Raw genomic sequence first — 22,626 nt, 5'->3', positions numbered from 1 at the left:
TACAATTCTTGCAGAAAATGCCCAGTATAGTAATAATGATGAATTACTCATGTTGTAGTGGAAAAGGTTTTACTTGAGAAATTTTCTTGGGTTATTTTGGTACTACTTTGGGGCTCTTCACGGACATGACCGCTTGTTTTTTTTTTTCCATGTGATATCTGGCAACGCAGGAATTGACCCGGAAGTAGTTTTAGGAAGAAAAAAAAAAAATCGGGGATTATCGAGAAGGCTGAAGAACACTTTCAATGTTGTGGAGCTGTTTGAACTAAAAACTGTTTCAAGGTTCAAACTTCTATTTCTTAGTTTTTATCACCCCCCCCTCCCCCGCCGGTGTGTCTTTAAGTGAAAAGTGTGTTAGCTTTAGCATAATGTCAACAGCTGCAGCACCCGGAGGATCAGAAGGAGCACAGCCCAAGAAACGTTTTCAGAACTGCTGGAGCTGTCGGATCCTCTGCGGCAGTGGGGTCTTGGCGTCCGGGGTTTATGTGTACCAACAGGCCCGGAAAACGCTTCGTTTGGGCAGACCGACCTCTATGGGCACCGTGGCGCAGATCACATTCGCTGCAAGTAAGAACATAAAACCTAAAGCTTTCAAACTCAAACTGTATTAAAAAAAAATTAAGAGATTATACGGAAGTATAGATTTACCAAGTCACGTGACTCACTAAATTTTTCGTTTAAATTTAATTCGGACGGTTTTAATATTTCTGAACTTTTTTTGTTGTTATTTAGGCACGATATGTGTTTTTATGTACTATTGTACCGTTTTTTAAATTACTTTTATAATTAATTAGACTAATTATGGGCTATTAATTATGAACTAAGCTATTTTACACACACACACACACACACACACACACACACACACACACACAGAAAGCCCCCCCCCCCCCCCCTGCCGGTAATGTTTCGCATAGCAGCTAACCACATTAGGATTTAGGTAAATAGAATATATGCAGTTAAGTTTTATAATTTATGCAGGTTTTCAGCCAGTTGGTACTGGTAAGAAAAAAAAAACCCCTACCATTCAAAAACGAAAACTAGCCCTATTAAGCCTAGTCTACACTAGCAAACATTTGTTTTGTTTGCCAACAAACAGCCAATCAGAGAAGAGCTGGTGATCATGTGAATTACTAGTTGGACAAAATGGCAGTCTCCAAGAAGGAAAGAGTGTGGGGATTTGAAGATACAGAATACGAGAAACATCCATGCCTATACAACACCATAATCAAGTGTGTGTCTTGCTTTTGTATCAGTGGCTCCACCTTCTGAAGGAGTTCCTCAAAAGCTGCCTCATCCATCCTCAGAAAGTTCTTATAACTTGGTTTGTCTGAGGACTGTATTTCTTTAAGAAGGCAATTGTAGGCCCCATACTTGTCTTTTCTTAATTCAGGATCTGCATCACAAGCGAGGCTTGTGTTGTTTTTGGCGGCAGCGGCGACGTTCCACAGCAATTACACATATTACTGCTGCAGATGCCCTGATGACTTCTCTCTTGAATTTTGCCATTGTTTCTGATAATTTTTGGAGGGAAAGTACAAAACATTGGAAAACATTACCAAACATTTGTTTGGTAATGTTTGGTACTGTTCGATAATATGGACGCCCAAGCCAAACATAAGCAAACGCGGTGTTTGGTAATGTTTGCAAACAAAAGTTTGGTCAAGTTTGCCAGTGTAGACTAGGTATTATCTACTGAATATTAAATAATTGCTGGTACCACATTTCTCCATGTAATGTGGAGTTGCATCAGGAAGGGCATCCGGCGTAAAACTTGTGCCAATTCAACATGCAGAGCCACCTTGGATTTGCTGTGGCGACCCCGAGTGCAAACAAGGGAGCAGCCGAAGGGACTTACTTACCAAGTATGCAGTGTTGCTGGCAAAATTATCAGAAAATGTAGTTACATATGGTTCTGAATGATTAAAACTTCAAACATACGATATATTGCACCACCGTCATACAGACAGCATAAATTCAAGTTGCGTGTGGGTATGTGGTTCGCTTATCTCTCTGGCTGTTTGTCTGATCGGCCTCAGCTTTCAGATATGGCATGTGCATAGCACGATGATGTGCATCCTTTATTATGAAAATTTTGGGAATTAATTTTCAAAACCTTTATTTTGAAACTTTTATTTTGGTTAACATTGTAACATTCATATTTACAAGATGGCGTGGCTCGCTGATGTTACTGGTAGCAAAATTAAATATCAGATATTTCATGTTGCTTGCACAGTTCACAATAGAACGTTTAATGCCAGCAACCGGGCAAATACTTTTACTGTGAAACACATGCTGTCAGTGTTCCTTGCGACTGAGTTTAACTTGACAACACTAGCTAAATTTTTTTTTTTTTTTTTGCTAATACCAACAAATTTCCCACTATTTGTGCAACGTTTCAGTAAGTACATAAGCTGAATAAAATCTTATATTTGCTGTGAGTTCAAGTTTAAATAAACTGTCTTCAGGAGGTGGCGTACTGTTTCAAATTTTGTAAATTTTCTGTTTAATTTTTTCTGAGTCTCTTCTAATAACCTGTTTAATAGGAATCTTTTTATTTTCATATAACATAATAAAACTGATTTTTGAAAACAATATGAAATACTGTATTCAAATAATATAACGTTAATCAAAACCTTGCACTATTCTTTTTTTCAAGCTTCAACACTTAATTCAATAACTAATAATTGTGTTTCATTTGAATTTAAGAAAGCATGGAATTAGTTTGTGGTTATCTTAAAAACACATACATACACACACACACAAAGGAATGTTACCTTACTCTATCGCCAATGCCTACCAAGTTATCAATATCAGTAAAATCTTATCAATACCCATCCCTATAGTTAATGCTAATAACCTTGAACGGTGTGAAGTTAATCATCAAATGACAGCAACCAAATGTATTAACTGATATCTTTCTTTGTTCAACATCATTTTAATTTGATATGCCAACAACAAACTGAATCCTGTTATTATTTTGCAGTGCAAGTGGTATTTGCTCCCCATAAAAGGAAAAAAAAAAACTTCCTACAGGCACTGCACTAGTAATTTGTGATTGTTGTGGTCTTACTGCTCAGTCATTTGTTTTCAGGTTTGGCTGCACTTGGGGCAGTGATCATCTTTGACCCAGTTGGAGATGTAAAGAAGACATGAAGACTGGAAATACACAAACTGATCACAGACTTCAGGTTCCAAACAGGACAAAGATTTTTTTTTTTTTTTTAAGTACATCTTGAGCCAAAGACGTCTGAATGTCGATCAAATTAAAAGTACTGGTTAAAACTTCTACCAGTTGTTTCATCTACTGCTATTAATGAACAAAACAACAAATTACTGTTTTCTATTCCTCACAGTTTCCCAGATAGTTTTTTTTTGGGGGGGGTTACAGGCTAACCCTGTCACAGCGTGGTGTCCAGTGTAGTTGTTGGTGTCCGTTTATTGCTAGCTATCCAAGGGCGCAATTTAGAACTAGAAATTGGGGGAGACAAAGTGCAAGGCCCGCAGGGCCGGAACACATAGGCCGGGGGTCCGGGGGCTGCTTTAGGCCCCCAGAAGCCAACGGTTTCTAGATCAGCTCAGATGCATTCTGAGCATCGAGAACAGTAATTTTAATGTTTTGAGAAGACCATAAAGTGGACACCATTTAAGTTATGCAGTTTGAAACTGTAGATATAAGTACTTTATTCTGAGAATAGCCAGCATTGATTTTATTAACATCCTGGTGTAAATACGGTATCACCACATGTGTAGAACTCAAAAAGAATGATAGGTTGAGTTTTCATTAAAAAAAAAAAAAAAAAACTGCAATGTGGTAAAATGTATTCATAAATATGAAAGAACAGGCTCTTAATAATTATTAACTACCACATACCGTATTTTTTTTTCTCAAGATTTGTTTTTGCAAAAAAACAATTTGAACAGTTTGAAAAAAAAAAAAACAGATCATAAGTTTAGGATAAATTATCATGAATTTAATTTTCGAAGTGGCACTAATGACAAAACTCATACTGAACATAATTTCGCTTGCATAGACTGATTTTGGAGATCAAGCAATAATTGCAGATGGGCTTTCTGAGGTCCCAGATAGCTTTTCTGATTTCCTTTTCTAACTTTCAGAATTTAGTAAATTAGCATATGGTCCATTGATACTTATGTGTAGACACTAGTCCCTAGATGCAACTATTTTTGGTTTCAAATCTGGGCAAATGCAGTCCCAGAAAATTCCAAATGTGACAAACAAGAAACGGGTGTTGTAAACAAGTCAATAGGTAAGTCCCTTCAGCTGCTCCCTTGTTTACACTCGGGGTGGATCTGCATGTTGAATTGGCACAGGTTTTATGCCGGATGCCCTTCCTGACGCAACTCCACATTACATGGAGAAATGTGGCAGGGGTGGGATTTGAACCCGGAGCCTTCTGAACTGAAACCAAGCGCATTAACCACTTGGCCACCACCCCTGCTGTTGTAAACAAGCTGGGCTGCTAAAAATATAAACTTGCAGAAACAAAGATACTATTCTGACATGGTTTTGCACATAAGACTGACATTGCATGTTTCAAGTACACACACGTCAGAAGGTGGGGGGGACATACCATATTCTTTCCCCCCTGGTTGAAAAGGTGGGGGAACACGCCCCCCCCATCCCCCACCAAATTGCGCCCATGGAGCTATCAAAAATTTTTTTCTAATTTGGCGTAATATGGATTGAGATATTTCAAGTCAAAAAAAAGTGTAGCCAGAGATTCATCCAATTTGGGTATTTGGACCCAATTTTTTCAAACTGTCCGATAACTTTTCTTCTAATTTAACAAGGGCACAATATTGGTCATTGACATTGTTCCCGTCCCAAAATTATGTGTGTAGACTTGTTTGCATTTTTATGCTGAAAATGGCCATTTTGCATTGGGATTTAATTGATCCGGTAACCCACAGGGCCCTTCGCACTCTAGTTTGGACTGGCTGTATAGTTTAAATTTTAGTGTCAATTTTTTTCCCTCCCCCCCAGCAATGTAAACAATTCACCTTCTTGTGCATTACATCATCACAAGTACAAAGATACTTAAGTGTGATTCTTTTCTTTCTGTTGAGTTAATCTCTTGAGTGGAACAACTTTGCTGATCTGTTACTAAAATAGATCAATGATTAAAATAAGATCTGCTGTCTGACATCAGTGATTACTCAGATGTGAGTACTGAATTAATTAGACGAGAATGCTCACATGGAACAGAAGAGTATTAATGTGTAATTTTTTCATATTTATTAATTTTTGTATTTTCATTCAACTAGTTTCTTCTGTATATGAGGTGTCAACATGGTTAAAAATGCTCATTGCAAAAATGTTCAGTGACTGCAGCTGTTTTGTATTTACACCAGCAGCTACTTGCTGTAAATACATAAAATGGGTGAAACAACACGGGTCTGTTAGTCTGAGTTACCTTTTATTAGTGTTATACTGATCTGAGCACAGTTGCTCACATGGAAGAGTTTGATAAGCATGATGCAAAAAACATCCTAAAGTTGATTCAGTCGCGTAAAACGATTGTGACATTCAGATTTTTTTTATGTTAAAGAAAAATATGAAAATAGAGTTGACATTACATTTAGGCACAATATTAACACATACTGTACACAGATATGCACAAATTTCATAACCGTAGAGTCTGACACTGGGGGTTAAAAAAAAAAAAAAAGACGAGCCTTCCTGTACGGAGAGGTGTGCAGAACAGTAAAAGGTGACATCTCCTCCACCTTTGGGAAGAAAAAAATAATATCCTCAGCCAATCAGAGTCCACCAGGGCTGCTCCACCCAATGACTGCAGCAGAATGGGGAGGCATTCAGCCAATTGGAGAACTTCCCCTCACAGGCGCTACAGTAAGTGCGCTTTGGCCATGATTCTACCGGAGGCAGGGCACGGCTCTGCTGTGAGCCTACTGGACAGGAGGAGGGCAGTCCTTCCAGCTGTCAGTTCATAACAACCAACACCTGTTTGTACTTGAACAGACAAAAATTAATCGTCAATTAAAAAGGTGCGGCTGCCTCTTAACTAACTAGCCCAGTGAGCCAATCATGTGGCTGAAAACCCCCTACTGTTATGGAATGGGCGGGGTTTAAGTGGAAAATATCCCCTCCCACCTTTAAAAAAAAACAAAAAAAACTCAAGACTTATAAAACAAGTCTGCAACATGAAATTTTACAACAACGGAATGTTAAGTTGTTGGGATAAAAAGACCTTTGTGGGGAAACGATATGAGTACATTTTTTTTTTTTTTTTTAATATACAACCCCTGGCAAAAGGATGTTCATTCAGTTGTTTAATTTTGTAGAAAAAAAGCAGATCACAGACATGACACAAAACTAAAGTCATTTCAAATGGCAACTTTCTGGCTTTAAGAAACACTATAAGAAATCAAGAAAAAAAGATTGTGGCAGTCAGTAACGGTTACTTTTTTAGACCAAGCAGAGAAAAAAAATATGGACTCACTCAATTCTGAGGAATAAATTATGGAATCACCCTGTAAATATTCATTCCCAAAACTAACACTTGCATCAAATCACATCTGCTTGTTAGTCTGCATCTAAAAAGGAGTGATCACACCTTGGAGAGCTGTTGCACCAAGTGGACTGACATGAATCATGGCTCCAACACGAGAGATGTCAGTTGAAACAAAGGAGAGGATTATCAAACTCTTAAAAGAGGGTAGATCATCACGCAATGTTGCAAAAGATGTTGGTTGTTCACAGTCAGCTGTGTCTAAACTCTGGACCAAATACAACATGGGAAGGTTGTTAAAGGCGAACATACTGGTAGACCAAGGAAGACATCAAAGCGTCAAGACAGAAAACTTAAAGCAATATGTCTCAAAAATCGAAAATGCACAACAAAACAAATGAGGAACGAATGGGAGGAAACTGGAGTCAACGTCTGTGACCAAACTGTAAGAAACCGCCTAAAGGAAATGGGATTTACATACAGAAAAGCTAAACGAAAGACCTCATTAACACCTCAACAGAAAAAAAACAAGGTTACAATGGGCTAAAGAAAAGCAATCGTGGACTGTGGATGACTGGATGAAAGTCATATTCAGTGATGAATCTCGAATCTGCATTGGGCAAGGTGATGATGCTGGAACTTTTGTTTGGTGCCGTTCCAATGAGATTTATAAAGATGACTGCCTGAAGACAACATGTAAATTTCCACAGTCATTGATGATATGGGGCTGCATGTCAGGTAAAGGCAGTGGGGAGATGGCTGTCATTGCATCATCAATAAATGCACAAGTTTACGTTGATATTTTGGACACTTTTCTGATGTTTAAGGATGATATCATTTTTCAAGAAGATAATGCATCTTGCCATAGAGCAAAAACTGAAAACATTCCTTGCAAAAAGACACATAGGGTCAATTTCATGACATAGGGTTAATGTCAACGAGCAGATGTGATTTGATGCAGGTGTTAGTTTTGGGGATGGAAATTTACAGGGTGATTCCATAATTTATTCCTCAGAATTGAGTGAGTCCATATTTTTTTCCTCTGCTTGGTCTAAAAAAGTAACCATTACTGACTGCCACAATCTTTTTTTCTTGATTTCTTATAGTGTTTCTTAAAGCCAGAAAGTTGCCATTTGAAATGACTTTAGTTTTGTGTCATGTCTGTGATCTGCTTTTTTTTTACAAAATTAAACAACAGAATGAACATCCTCTGAGGCCGGTGATTCCATAATTTTTGCCAGGGGTTGTACAATGACTTAAATGCACATGCATTAAAGAAAAATATTGCACAAAGTTAAAGACATTTTCTTAAAATAAAAAGTGATTTGGGATTAATATGCAGCTCTAATATTTCTTTCTTTGTGACCATCACATGATCAACATTTACAGTCTTTTTTTTTCCTTCTTTTCTTTTAAGGCTGCTTCATGAGCTGGCAAGCTTTCTGACTGCACTTTCATGCAAAATCCCTGCTGGATGAGCCAAATCCAGATTAGGCATTCTTCGACATGCACTCCCCCAGCCAGTCCGAGCTCGTGTCCTTGTTTCTCCTTTAAGGGCAGTAAAGGTCGTCTGTTCACAATTAACCACAAGAAGCACAGTAATCTGCAGATTATCCCCACATTAAACCGGTGAACACATGTATGCGGCAGCAAGTGATTTGGTCATTGTGAGACAGCAGTATCTTAAAAGGGGGTGTGGCCTATGTGATGATCATGTGACATAATACTATGGAAAAAAGGACAGAAAGAGGAGGAAAAAGGCTCATGTTTCAAGATAAACTGAGGTTGGAACAAAGGCTTATGATTAAAAAAAAATAAAAAAAATTTTCGACCCATCTTTGTTTAGTCACATAACAAAAAAAACAAAAAAAAAAAAAACAGGGCCTCTTGACCAGTGCGATTGACATATTTGGTTGCTGTGAAAAGGTGTCATTGCATGTGTGCAGTTTGTGCAGATCAAACATACAGCATGAGGGGGTGAATGTGAGACAACGTGATTGGTCAGTTTGCTGAGACTGAAGTGGGAAGGTAAGGCAAGGTGCAGGTCTGTGCCGATGACACCTTTCATTTAAAAACAATACAGTATCCAAGGTCTGCTCTCTAGACCGGGACAAAAAGCAGCATCGTGTGGTCCAGATAAAAAGACTTCTGTGTTCAAGTCTTCGTGCAAATTAGAGGATTTGTGTTTGCTCGTCTGTGACGTATTTGCCATCATGTCTGCTCGAACAGAGATATTCAGCTGGATCAGTGGAGTGTTGCCACTTGAAGATGGGGGGTGGGGGGCAGAAATCGCGCACACACCTGGACTGTCAGGTCGGGCTGCGGCGCTGTAGTCTCAAGTCTGTGTTCAGCCCCTCTCCCGGCGTCGGCGTCCGTTCCTGTCACCTCTTCAGGGAGGACGCTTTGTGTTTCTGGCTCTGTCTGTGTATGCGCGGCGAGCGAGAGTGCAGCTTGATGAAAAGCTCGGGGAATTTGTACTGAGGGAACATGGTCTCCAAGAAGCCCTCCAGGAAAACGTAGACGAGTCGGCGGTTCATGGGCTGGTACTGGAACATGTCAAAGACACGCAGGATGCCTTTCCGTGTGGTGTCAGCGCCGATGATGTGCTTCAGCTCGTCTGTGGCGGGCAGAGAAACGCTGAAGTGAGTGTGTGCGCAATGACAGCACTGTCATTATTAAGCCACCTGATGTTTGGTCACTTTAAAAGAAGGTACATAAACAACTTTGAAACCAGTGTGCTTTGAGTACTGGTCCCAGGGCCAGACACTTGTGCCAAATCAAATATGCAGCTCATACCAATCCATTCAAGGCTCGGGTTAATAACAATAGCTGCCGCTACTCTTTCCAGCAGAGAATACTGAACACTAGGCTCCTGTTGGGTGAAAGGAGTGGGAGAAGAGTAGAAGTGTGGTGCTGAGAAGCATAAGTTCGTAACTTGAATGTTGGTGGTGTAACTCATAGCAGGCTGATAAGAGTGCTGACCGGAAGGTATAGAGAAGGCCAGGAGGTGTCGCACTGAGTGGTTGTGGATTTAGAGAAAACTTAAGACAGAGTGGCAAGAGAAAGTCTAGAGTGGCAGAGAAATACTATATCAGGGTGTTGCAGGATATGGATGATAGTGTGAAAGTGGTGAGGTGTGCAGTAAGAATGACAGGTGGGATCGCATCAAGGACTCATTTTCCATACCCGCTTACTCCAATCAAAGGTCACTGGGGAGCTGGAGACGATCCCAGCAGTCATAGGGCATGACGTATAACCTGGACAGCACGCCAGATAGACACACATTCACGCACGCACACCTATGGCCAATTTAGAATCACCATTACCATTAACCTGCATGTCTTTGGAAGTGGGAAGAAGACAGAGCACCCACAGGGAATGCACACGACCACAGGGAGAACATGCAAACTCCACACAGAAAGGCTCAGGTGGAACGCAATCCCACAACCTCCTTGCGGTGAGGCAACAGTGCTAACCACGAATCCACCATCAAGGATTCACTCTGAGCAATTTCTCCATGGACTACGATATTTGTGTGCATGTTCAAGTGAATTTGGAGAGATGGAGGTATGCTTTGGAGAGAAGGGGGGTGAAAGTCAAATTCAGTCAGAGGAACACAAAGTACATTTACATGAGTTAAGAGTGAGCAAGGAGTAAAGGTGACAACAGTAAATGACTTCAGATATTTGGGGTAGATGTTGGTATCTGCAGAAGTGAAAGATTACAAGACTACTGTGTGGGTGGGAGCAGGTGGCACTGACAAAAACACATAAGATGGCAGTGCTAAAGAAGCTTCCGTGGGAGTGACCGGGATAGGCAGGATTAGGAATAAAGATTTTCATGGGCAGTGCAGGTTGTATGGTTTGGAGACAATGTGAGAGATGAGTGTGTGCATGTGAAGAGGAGGCATGCTGGGTATAATGGGAGAAGGATGCTGAGGATGGAGGTGAAGAGGAAGACTACACAGGAGGTATTACAGATGTGTTGACAGTGAACATGCAGGGGGTTTAGTTTGATGGAGCAAAACGTGGAGGACAGGATGAGATGAGCTGGAAGATCTGTTGTGGCAACCAGTAATGGCAGCAGCCAGAAGAAGATGATGATTTACTTCTTAGAAAAACAAATTATCCTTGTTGCTTTAAGGCAGAGGTTATGTTTAAAGAACTGTATACTCCTGGCATCTGTCTCAAGCATTACTTCTTTATGAAGTCAGAGTGTTTTGTCTTTTCACCTGGCATGATGCCCAGCAAGCTGGTTTTGGCAGCTACTCGTGTCCTCATGCGGATGTTCTTGTCCCGACAAGGTGGCGTCTCAGCCAGAATTCCATTAGGCCAGTAGGAATCCCTGAACAGATCAGAACCACAAGAGTTTAGACAGAAAACATCACAGACATATGCGACGGAGAAGAAGAAGTTACCTGAACTTTTTGACATAATCCGCCACCTGCTCTGGTGAAGTCAAGTAATCCACGTGATCCACAATTTTCCTAAAGAGGACCATCAGCAGAAGTGTACAGTAGGTGAGCTTCAATCCAATTTACTCTTAGCTGGGACTGAACTGATTCTGCTATTTAGACACAGACTGAATATTGGGTCATGCAACGTGTCAAAAAAAAAGTTAGCCTAACATCATTTACTTGAAAAACCATATCGATAACAGTACTTAGGCTTGATTTTTCATCTAGAAAATGAAGTAACTTTGGGGTCAAAGACATTCAAAAACAATCACATTTTAACCAATTCCTATGGGATTTACAATAGGTATTATTACACCCATGGAACATTCTACTATAACTGTAAGCAGGGACCCCAACTGTCTGAAGAGTGTTTCCGTCTGAGTACCTGTTGATGGTGTCTCCGTATGTGGCCCTGATGAGCTGCTGCAAAAGGTTCTTAATGTTCCGGCGCAGCCACTGATTTTTCTCCTTCAAGTCAAACACCTCGTCCATCAGCAGCAGCATCACCCGCAGCGGGATGTTATCATCCACCTGCACACGCAGACATTTTAAACAGAAACAAACTCATATTTTCATATGTTTCAAGTCACACTTGTCAGAAAGTGAATTTCACTTGGATAGGTTTTTTTAATCTTGCTATGACATACAGTGAAGAAAATAAGTATTTGATCCACTGTCGATTTTGCAGGTTTTCCCACCTCCAAAGAATGTAGAGGTCTGTAATTTTTATTGTAGGTACACTTCAACTGTGAGAGACAGACTCTAAACAAAAAAAAAAACAGAAAATCACATTGTATGGTTTTTAAATAATTAATTTGCATTTTATTGCATAAAAAGTATTTGATCACCTACCAACATGCAAGAATTGTCTCTCACAGACCTGTTAGTTCTTCTTTAAGAAGCCGTCCTATTCTGCACTCTTTACCTGTATTAATTGCACCTGCTTGAACGTGGACTACAGGACAACAGGCAAGCAGCCTGGGGAGAAGACAACAACTGTTGGTGTAATTATTAGAAAATGGAAGAAACACAAGATGACTGTCAATCTTCCTCAGTCTGGGGCTCCATGAAAGATCTCACCTTGTGGGGTAAGGATGATTCTGAGAAAGCCCAGAACTACATGGGAGGACCTGGTCAATGACCTGAAGAGAGCTGGGACCACAGTCACAAAGATTACATTAGTAACACATAACGCCGTCATGGTTTAAAATCTTGCAGGGCAGCAAGGTTCCCCTGCTCACACCAGCACATGTCCAGACCTGATTGAAGTTCACCAGTGACCATCTGGATGATCCAGAGGAGGCATGGGAGAAGGTTATGTAGTCAAATGAGACCAAAATAGAGTTTTTTGGTATCAGCTCCACTTGCCATGTTTGAAGGATAACAACCCCAAGAAAACCATCCCAGCTGTGAAGCATGGGGGTGGAAACATCATTTTTGGGGGTGCTTTTCTGCAAAAGGAGACAGGACGACTGCACTGTATTGAAGGGAGGATGGATGGAGTCATGTATTGTGAGATTTTGGCAAATAACCTCCTTCCCTCAGTAAGAGCATTGAAGATGGGTCGTAGCTGAGTCTTCCAGCATGAAAATGACCCAAAACATACAGCCAGGGCAACTAAGGAGGGGCTCCATAAGAAGCATTTCAAGGTCCTGGAGTGGCCTGGCTAGTCTCCAGACCTGAACTCAATAGAAAATCTTTGGAGGGAGCTGAAACTCCAAACCTGAAAGATCTGGAGAAAATCTGTATGGAGGAGTGGACCAAAATCCCTGCTGCAGTGTGTGAAAACTTGGTCAAGAACCACAGGAAACATCTGACCTCTGGAAATGCAAACAAAGGTTTCTGTACCAATTATTAAGGTCTGTTTTTCTACTGGATCAAATACTTATTTCATGCAATAAAATGCAAATTAATTTAAAAATCATACAATGTGATTTTCTGATTTTTTTTTATTTTTTATTCTGTCTCAGTTGAAGTGTAACTACGATAAAAATTACAGACCTCTGCATTCTTTGGAGGTGGGAAAACCTGCAAAATTGACAGTAGATCAAATACTTATTTTCCTCACTGTAACCCCAACCTGCCTGCAGACTCACATCATCAAGTTGTGCGGAGACACGACAGTGTTCAGGGTCAGATTTGGGGAGGAGTGGAGGCACCTGTGAAATCGCAGAACACTCGAGTTTGGATGAAGTAACATGTCAGAACAGCGAGAACATTCAAGGACTGTGGATGATGATGCTTCACGTCGCACACATATTTCATGCTTAGGTGTTTTACCACAAATATAACAGGCACTATGAGGTTAATGTTGACACACACTTGTAAATAAAAACCAAACTAATTATTCTTATTTTGCATGCAGACAGTCCCAGTGTGAGGTGTCACTACCTTGAATATGGACTGTTTGATGTCCTGGCCTAGTCTTTCTGACATGCGCCCCATGTTATCAGACACTTTGGTCATGCCTTCAGCCAGACTGTCTGGAAGAGCCTTAACTGCATTAGACACGTTCCTCATGGAGCTCCGCAGGGGATTTACAAATGTGTCTATCTGATAGGGGAATGAAAAAATGATTATAAAAGCAGTTCCAATCCTCAGGCTCTCTAGACTTTTACTGACAAGTGTTGATGCAACTTGAGGATACTGCTTAATTAACTAAAAGATTATAGTCAATATATGGAAATCAAAATGCAGAAAAATATCTGACCTTGCGTGCAAACTCTCCCTTGCCCTTGTTGTAGGCCTTGTTTTCTAGGAAGTCATAGACGTAGGGAATCAGAGTTGGGCAGGCCTTTACCATCTCTGGGTTCAGCAGCAACTAGAACACACGCACACACACACTTTATTCACTCTACAAAATGATGTAGCAGCACTTCAACCGCCAAATGTCTCACCAGGACTTGCAGACTGCAAGAGTGTTTTACATACATTTATACAACCCCTGGCAAAAATTATGGAATCACTGGCCTTGGAGGATGTTCATTCAGTTGTTTAATTTTGTAGAAAAAAAAAAGAAGCAGATCACAGACATGACACAAAACTAAAGTCATTTCAAATGGCAACTTTCTGGCTTTAAGAAACACTAAGAAATCAGGAAAAAAAATTTGTGGCAGTCAGTAACGGTTACTGTTTTAGACCAAGCAGAGGGAAAAAAAATATGGAATCACTCAATTCTGAGGAAAAAATTATGGAATCATGAAAAACAAAAGAACGCTCCAACACATCACTAGTATTTTGTTGCACCACCTCTGGCTTTTATAACAGCTTGCAGTCTCTGAGGCATGGACTTAATGAGTGACAAACAGTACTCTTCATCAATCTGGCTCCAACTTTCTCTGATTGCTGTTGCCAGATCAGCTTTGCAGGTTGGAGCCTTGTCATGGAACATTTTCTTCAACTTCCACCAAAGATTTTCAATTGGATTAAGATCCGGACTATTTGCAGGCCATGACATTGACCCTATGTGTCTTTTTGCAAGGAATGTTTTCACAGTTTTTGCTCTATGGCAAGATGCATTATCATCTTGAAAAATGATTTCATCATCCCCAAACATCCTTTGAATTGATGGGATAAGAAAAGTGTCCAAAATATCAACGTAAACTTGTGCATTTATTGATGATGTAATGACAGCCATCTCCCCAGTGCCTTTACCTGACATGCAGCCCCATATCATCAATGACTGTGGAAATTTACATGTTCTCTTCAGGCAGTCATTATAAATCTCATTGGAATGGCACCAAACAAACGTTCCAGCATCATCACCTTGCCCAATGCAGATTCGAGATTCATCACTGAATATGACTTTCATCCAGTCATCCACAGTCCACGATTGCTTTTCCTTAGCCCATTGTAACCTTGTTTTTTTCTGTTTAGGTGTTAATGATGGCTTTCGTTTAGCTTTTCTGTATGTAAATCTCATTTCCTTTAGGCGGTTTCTTACAGTTCGGTCACAGACGTTGACTCCAGTTTCCTCCCATTCGTTCCTCATTTGTTTTGTTGTGCATTTTCGATTTTTGAGACATATTGCTTTAAGTTTTCTGTCTTGACGCTTTGATGTCTTCCTTGGTCTACCAGCATGTTTGCCTTTAACAACCTTCCCATGTTGTTTGTATTTGGTCCAGAGTTTAGACACAGCTGACTGCAGATCTGATTTGATGCAGGTGTTAGTTTTGGGGATGAAAATTTACAGGGTGATTCCATAATATATTCCTCAGAATTGAGTGAGTCCATATTTTTTTCCCCTCTGCTTGGTCTAAAAAAGTAACCGTTACTGACTGCCACTATTTTTTTTCTTGATTTCTTAGTGTTTCTTAAAGCAAGAAAGTTGCCATTTGAAATGGCTTTAGTTTTGTGTCATGTCTGTGATCTGCTTTTTTTCTACAAAATTAAACAACTGAATGAACATCCTCCGAGGCCAGTGATTCCATAATTACTGCCAGGGGTTGTATAACAATGAAAACAGTTAAAATCTCACATTCAGTATTTAAAAATAAGTAAAATGTGTGACCATGTTTCCCCTATAAAATGCATATTTTGTGGGTGCATAAAACTTTTGCACAGTATGTACTATATGCCATCATATTTCTATTTTTATAAGAATGTTGTGCAAAAGTTTTAGGTTCATTTAAGGGAAAAAAGCAGTGACTATAAATATAGACATATGCATAAATCACACACAAACAGAAAACATTTGTGTCAACACTATCAAGTCTCATCATTCACTCTCAAGTTATGGCTGTTAAAAACATGTAAAAATTATTTTTTAACCAATATAAACACATTCGGATGATAAGATCTCTGTCGTTAAGTATTCTGAAGCAAAAGCAGTTAAAAGGTGTATGCAAGTCAGCATTACAATTAGCATAGTCATGCCATTAGTTATGCAAATTTGTATACAACATCCTGTGTGTCTCCATAATATACATTCATTATGAATATAAAGTCCCAACTCTGAGGGGGTACCAATGTTGTAAGTATCAAGCGTCTATCATATGTTATTCTGTTCACTACCATTTGTCCACACAAGCAAGAAGTAGTAACGTCCCGTTCACACGAGGTGGGACATAAAAATGTGAGACACAATAATATTCACAAATGGGTGATTCTTTAACTACGGGCACTATTGGCCTTGTAAATGTAATTTCCACCATACCATTGCCTTACAATATAAAGCGTCTTGGGGCAACTGTTTGTTGTGATTTGGCGCTATATACATGTGCTCTGATGTCACTATTTATCTCCATAGAAACTACCCAAACAATCTTTCATACAAACTGTTTAAAGGGACATTACAGTGTTGTGGTGGAAATTACGGCAATAGTGTGGGACAACTACATTTTGTTTAAAAAAATCACAACAGTTGTATGACACTGAATACCCCAATTATGTTTTGATTATTTTACTGATATTTTATTCAGAGATATTTTAAAACAGTAGAAAAAATGTTTCTTTACCATTCATTTTTATCATTGAAGATCAAAAGTCTGGGTGTGGGACAAGCACAAAACAGCAATATTTGCATATAATGATGCTGAAAAAAGGTGAAAGTCATCATAGACTACTAGAACAAATTTCTTAACACACTTTCATTGTAAAGATAACTAAGTGTGAAATGTCCCCTTTTTTCTGTTTTTCATACAATATGATCAAAGGACATAATAAGTGCCCGTAGTCTAAGAATCACCCAAATATCAGAGAGCACCTGGAGGTTACCTGGAGGTAAGCATTGAGGTCTTTTTTCCTTTTCTCCAGGAATTCTCTGTCCATATTGTTGAAGGTTTTCTTCCCAGGCAGCTTGAGGATTGACGTCAGGTTCTCAAACTAGTGCACAGAGGCGTTAAAGGCAGTTTCTCATATTTGTTATAGGTGCACGCCTGCACGCACACACACAATAAGAGAATGTTTCCACAAACCTGTTCAGTGATCCTCATGTGGAAGTCGTGGAAGTCGGAGTAGCGACGGTAGGTCTTCCAGACATCCTCGCTACCATCTGGGTTACGCCTGACCACAGTGATGGCGTACAGCGCGTAGGTTTTACCGTGGTCATTGCAAACCCCTGAAGCACCCCACAAGCCGGGAAGACAAGCATCAGCTACCCCGCCCAACAATACAACCGAAAGAGGAATGGAAGGAAAGATAGGACGGATGGCAGGAAAGGAGGAAAAAAAAGAAAAGCATGTACAGGTGGGACGTGTCACCAGGAAAGAGCGAGCAAAGGAAGAATATAAAGCAAAGGGACAAGCGCGAAGAAAAGGTGGAAAATGTGACAATGGCAGGAAAGGTGAGGGAGGAAAGAAAGGAACAGGAAAAGGAAGAACAGAAAAACAGTAAAGGTGATGGAATGAAGGAGAAAATAACAGCAAAACAACAGCAGGCACATGCAGATGAATGGTGCATTGAGGAGAAAAGTTCAGAGAAAAACAAAAACAAGAATGGAGGAATAGACTGGTGTATGACACTGTACAACATGAACTCAAGGCAGAAAGTCACAAATCCTCGTATGAATGATCCCAATGTTCTCACATCACGAGCAAGTCAAAACAAACGAAACTCAAGTCTACCGAGCTGGGTAGGGTTGAGCATGTCTGACATCTTTATAAAAACCTCAAACTCATAGAATTCTTGCATGTTTTTACAAAAGGCATAAACCACACACACACTGTAATTTCCGGAGTACAAGTTGCCTTTTTTTTTTTTTTTTTTTTTACTAGTTTGAGAGGTCCTGCAACACATTCCCCAGTCTGACTTAAATATTAATAACAATAATATTAATGACTGTTTACAGTGTATCCAGAAAGTATTCACAGCGCTTCACTTTCAAAATGGATGAAATTAGTTTTTTTCCCTCAAAATTCTACACACAATACCCCATAAGAACAATGTGAAAAAAGTTGTTTTTTTTTTGTTTGTTTTTTTTTTTTAGATTTTTGCAGATTTATTAAAAAAAAAACAAAAAAACTAAGAAATCACATGTACATAGTTATTCACAGCCTTTGCCATGAAGCTCAAAATTGAGCTCAGGCACATATAGTTTCCACTGCTTATCCTTGAGATGTTTTTACAGCTTAATTCGCTGTTTTGCAGTTGTTAATCTCGCACCATCTCGCAGTTCATGACTCGCGCCAGAGGTCAGTTTCAGCAGAGTTTTGGTTCAGGGCACAATGTAAACAAACCTCATGAAGTATGGACAAGACAGCACAGCAGAAGTCCATCACAGGTGCAACACCTCCTCCAGATAACCCTCTCAACTTGGAAGAGTGTGTCATCATCATAATCACCCGTGAACTCGCTGGATCAATGCCATCCACATCCTCGCTAGCCACTGTTTACATACTCTGAGACGCCGGAACTCTGCTGGCACTGCGGTGCATTCCGGGAAGCGTAGGGGGGATTATGGGAAGTGTTAAGTACTGAACTGGAGTCCACCTGGGGTAAATTTAGTTGATTGGACATGATTTGGAAAGGTACACTTGTCTGTAGCCCTCTGAGACAGGATAGTCTCAAGGCACAAATCTGGGGAAGAATGGCTGTGCACAGATGCTCTCCATCCAACCTGATGGAGCTTGAGAGATGCTGCAAAGAGGAATGGGTAAAACTGCCCAAAGGTGCACCAAGCGTGTGGCATCATATTCAAGAGGAATTGAAGCTGTAATTGCTGCCAAAGGTGCATTAGCAATGTATTGAGCAAAGTCAATAAATAAATAATAATAAAAAAAAATAATAATAATAAAAAAAACCTTTCATGTTATCATTATGGGGTGTTGTGAGTGGAATTTTGAGGAAAAAAATTAAGTTACTCCATTTTGGAATAAAGCTGTAACATAACAAAATGTGGAAAAAGTGAAGTGCTGTGAATACTTTCTGAATGTACTGTATGTAGGGATTTCTTAGGAATCAAAGCATCAGTCTCTAATAATAAAATAATAAATGTCACTAATAAAAAGTACACTGCAACAATGTCCCAAAATCCCAAATTAAAGAGCTGATAATACAGGGGAAAAAAGGTGTGACTTACACTCCGGAAAACATGGCAAATCATTTCCTCTGCTGAAAAATCCTTAGGTATTGCAAAGTACCAACCCAATTATACTATATGTAATTCACAGCTAAGCAAAATGAATAAGTTAAAAGCACAGAAAAACATGTTGAACTTGTGCATCTTTCATCTGACAAGCCTTCAAGAGAAAAGAGTGGACATCATGCTGTGTGTGTGTGTGTGTGTGTGTGTGTGTGTGTGTGTGTGTACGTACCTGTGTCAGAAATGAAGGCATGTAGGTGCATAGATTCATCATGGCAGGAGTTGGACAAGTCGTCCAAAGACTGGTGGGGGGAAAAAAACCGTTTTTGTTTAATTTCACAATGTGCCAACAGTAATAATATACAAAACATCAAATTCATTGTAGATAATAAAAATAATGACGCTCGGCTCTCCGCCAGATGTGTCTCCACATCAGCACGTTTAATCAGAATCTAAAAATGACTTACTAGGTTTATGCTTCCTGTCGGAGAGCCATTGAAGGATTCTGTGGAGTGACGTGCAGACAGTTACAAATTTAATGGTTGTGCACATTTTACAAGACGGGGTCAACAGATTTACATTTTACATCTGGCACAAATCATTACTCGTTTTCAACTGAAGCCGTTGTCATTATTGGGTCCAGCAACCACATTGTTTAAACAGCAAGCGTACTTATGCTCATCTGTGTGGTCATGGGTGTGCTGAGTCTTAAAATGAGGCGAAAGGGAATACGGCATCAGCCAACACAAACCTGATCTAAACCTAAGCGGAGAGATTTCCTGCCAATTATACATCACACTTTTGAGATATTCAATCAACAGGTGAGTTCCTGCGCCGTGAGGCAGTTGGAGTCCGTGGACACTTTTAAGTCAAGACTTAAAACCTATTTTTATTCTCTTTCCTATGAATAGTTTTTTATTTTTATCTGTTTTTAATTATGTATTTGAATTTTTTAATTTTTATTTATTTATTTTAAATTTGATATTGAACTGTTAAATGTGAGGCGTCTTGAGATGGCTTTTGTTGTAATTTGGCGCTTTATAAGTTGATTAAACTGAACTGAAATTGTTCACGATACACGCACCGTTTGGTTGTACACATAGATGCACATTAGCGCCCAGATTCCTCATATCACTAAAACTAAAAACTGAACTGAAAACAAACAAAACTTAAAACCGAAAAGCATAAAAGCAATAGAAAAAAAAGAAAAAAAAAGTGCAGTATTTTCACGCTAATTCTCTTCCTCCCGAGGTTCACAGGTGCAGCGATAAGAGCAAAGATGGTGCTGGGACACAGGATGTCCAAGCGTGGGGGGGGGGGGGGGGGGGGGGGGTCCTGTGTCTGGTGGGAAATGGAGGAGAAACAAGGTGCTCAAGTGCTCCACCTCAGGGAGCTGTGACGGATGCTCATCTCACACATTATTTGCTGGGTGCTTCGACACTCTGGTGCAGATGCGTTTTCCTCGCTTCTGTCACCTATTGAGTCCAATATCTGAATCTGAATAGTGATGCGCAAGATTGAAGTGCGTCCCGCTCTTAGAACCATGACAAATGGTTTTATTCATGTTGTGCCCAAAACACGACCATAATTAAGAGACTAAAGACAAAGCTCTGTGCCCCTACGCCAAACTTTATGCTCAGATTATGACGTGTAAATAAGCTGGAGTTGGACACAAACCAAATGCACTTACACTATGTGCTTTAGGCTGTCACCATCACAACAGGCCCTTAAAGAAAACGTAACTGATGTGATTAGACAGTGGTTAAAAGAATAACTGGAAACCTCCACAGTGCCCAGACATGCATACTACTGTACCCCTGGTATTGTGTTGGTGTAAAGGTGTTCACTTTATTTGAACAAAAAGGAGCTCAGCTGATTTGAGTGCAAACACACACACCTCCATCTCCATCATCTGATCCTCTGTAGCTGGGCTCTTTAGCATGTCCAATTCTGCTAGCATGCGTACATACAGAGGACTCTGCTTGAAGCTCGGGTAGTAACGTTCATCACGCAGCATCATGTCGTACACCTGAAGTAAAGCAGGAGTGAAACAGTTTTTTAACAGTTCTACGACAAAAAAAAAAAAAAAAAAATTGACAAAGTCTAAATATTTAAACACACTAAAACAGATGCAAATACATTAAATAACCTTCCTCCAAGTACTGACATGCTGGGAAAAAAAATCCCTTGATACATCTAAACTGTTAAAAGAGTTAGTACCTTTCTTTGGATTTCATCAAATATTTCTGGTGTGGGATCGTCTTTCTGCAGCTTCTCCCCTAATTTCATCAATGACATTTCGTCCACCTGCACTCTAGGGGATGCCTGATGACACAAGAATGTCATTTCTTATTTTCCATCTCTATCCATGTAGTTACAAGAAAAAAAGGTCTTTAAACGCTGATTTTAATCTAAAAAATACCTGATTTAAGAAAGCCCATGTAAATAGCCTGCCTACCTTTTCAGAGAGATACTGTTCATACACCCCAAGTGCAGCGGCTTTCAGCAGCCCCTTGGTGGTGCTGGGCTGCTTCTTGCTGTCTTTCTGCCAGCACTCCATTGCCTCTAGTTGCTGCTGTGCCGTCACCCTGTAGCCCTCCACAGTGAGCCAGAAGAACAGCTCCGCCTGAGCCCCCGCTACCTGCATGAAGTCTGGATCCACAGACACACAACAAAGATCCTTCAATTCAAATAAATGTTATCACTGAACTCGACTGCTGCATGACAATGTGCCTCCGTGAATGATGTGAATCGTTTCTGGCTTCGGTCATTGGCCGGCTTAGCTCCAATTTAAAAATAAATAAATAATGGCGGTGGCTGCAGCAGAGTCAGACTCGATTGCAAAAGAGGTTGGTGGTAAAAGTTCCCAAAAAAAACAAAGGCATCAAAAATATGGGATGATTTCAGATTGGCTCAAAACAAAAAGGTGGTTTGTACACTGTAAGCTTTTGTCAGTAAACCACAGCAGAACGAACACTTGACGAGGAAACATACAGACACAATTCTGGATAATCGACCACTAGGAACAGCACAATAAGTATGGTCTATTCACATGTATTAATATTAAATCTAAATGTTTCAACAGCTGGTCACCATTATCAGGGCAGTCTTCCCACAGCACCTCTGAAACTAGCGGACATCAGAATTTTATATATATATATATATATATATATATATATATATATATATATATATATATATATATTATAATTTTTATATGGACCAATAGTGTCTGTAATAAAGTTTGATTGGTTGATTGATTAAGGTAAAGTACAGCTTTAAAACAGTGTAATCTATTATAAATTTATATAAATAAGTTTAATAATGTATAAATAACATATATAATAAACATTCAGATGCAGACTGAGAAGTCATGATGCACTTTGGCAAAACTCATTTACTGAAACCACCGTTTGAGGAAAATTAATTATTTAATCGACAAATCTGTATGATCGTCAACTAATAGAAAAATAGCAGTCAGTCACAGCCCAATTTAAAAGCGTTCCAAGAAGCATGCCTTAGTCGTAGTAATGTGATCTCTCTCCCCCCATTAGCATGTAAAACTATTATCTATTAACATTTTCTGGAGATTTCTACACTTCAGATCATCTTGATTCCTGTCACAATCAATGGGCTGTACCATTCTTCACTGTTAA

General features: G+C 39.7%; 2 protein-coding genes across 2 annotated transcripts in view; one reads left to right on the top strand and one right to left on the bottom strand.

The window, feature by feature from the left end:
* The first annotated feature begins 201 nt into the window (after positions 1 to 201).
* Positions 202 to 3,340, top strand: dmac1 (distal membrane arm assembly complex 1). The gene is made up of 2 exons (XM_034160704.1): positions 202 to 567; positions 3,095 to 3,340. Exons 1-2 carry the CDS (start codon positions 369 to 371, stop codon positions 3,154 to 3,156), a joined length of 261 nt encoding a protein of 86 aa, XP_034016595.1. The 5' UTR covers positions 202 to 368; the 3' UTR covers positions 3,157 to 3,340.
* A 4,398-nt stretch (positions 3,341 to 7,738) lies between these two features.
* snx13 (sorting nexin 13) overlaps positions 7,739 to 22,626 on the bottom strand; it is a 67,121-nt gene continuing 52,233 nt past the window's right edge. Inside the window, 15 exon segments of the mRNA XM_034160705.1 lie at positions 7,739 to 9,111; positions 10,726 to 10,838; positions 10,912 to 10,980; positions 11,336 to 11,481; positions 13,047 to 13,109; positions 13,342 to 13,503; positions 13,661 to 13,771; positions 16,666 to 16,773; positions 16,866 to 17,008; positions 19,203 to 19,272; positions 19,438 to 19,475; positions 20,868 to 20,903; positions 20,906 to 20,999; positions 21,191 to 21,295; positions 21,429 to 21,622. Coding sequence (XP_034016596.1) covers positions 8,876 to 9,111; positions 10,726 to 10,838; positions 10,912 to 10,980; positions 11,336 to 11,481; positions 13,047 to 13,109; positions 13,342 to 13,503; positions 13,661 to 13,771; positions 16,666 to 16,773; positions 16,866 to 17,008; positions 19,203 to 19,272; positions 19,438 to 19,475; positions 20,868 to 20,903; positions 20,906 to 20,999; positions 21,191 to 21,295; positions 21,429 to 21,622 — 1,688 coding nt within the window. The 3' untranslated portion in view covers positions 7,739 to 8,875.

Source organism: Thalassophryne amazonica, chromosome 20, assembly GCF_902500255.1.
Source record: "Thalassophryne amazonica chromosome 20, fThaAma1.1, whole genome shotgun sequence".
NCBI lineage: Eukaryota > Metazoa > Chordata > Actinopteri > Batrachoidiformes > Batrachoididae > Thalassophryne > Thalassophryne amazonica.
This window is presented reverse-complemented; position numbering and strand designations above follow the sequence as displayed.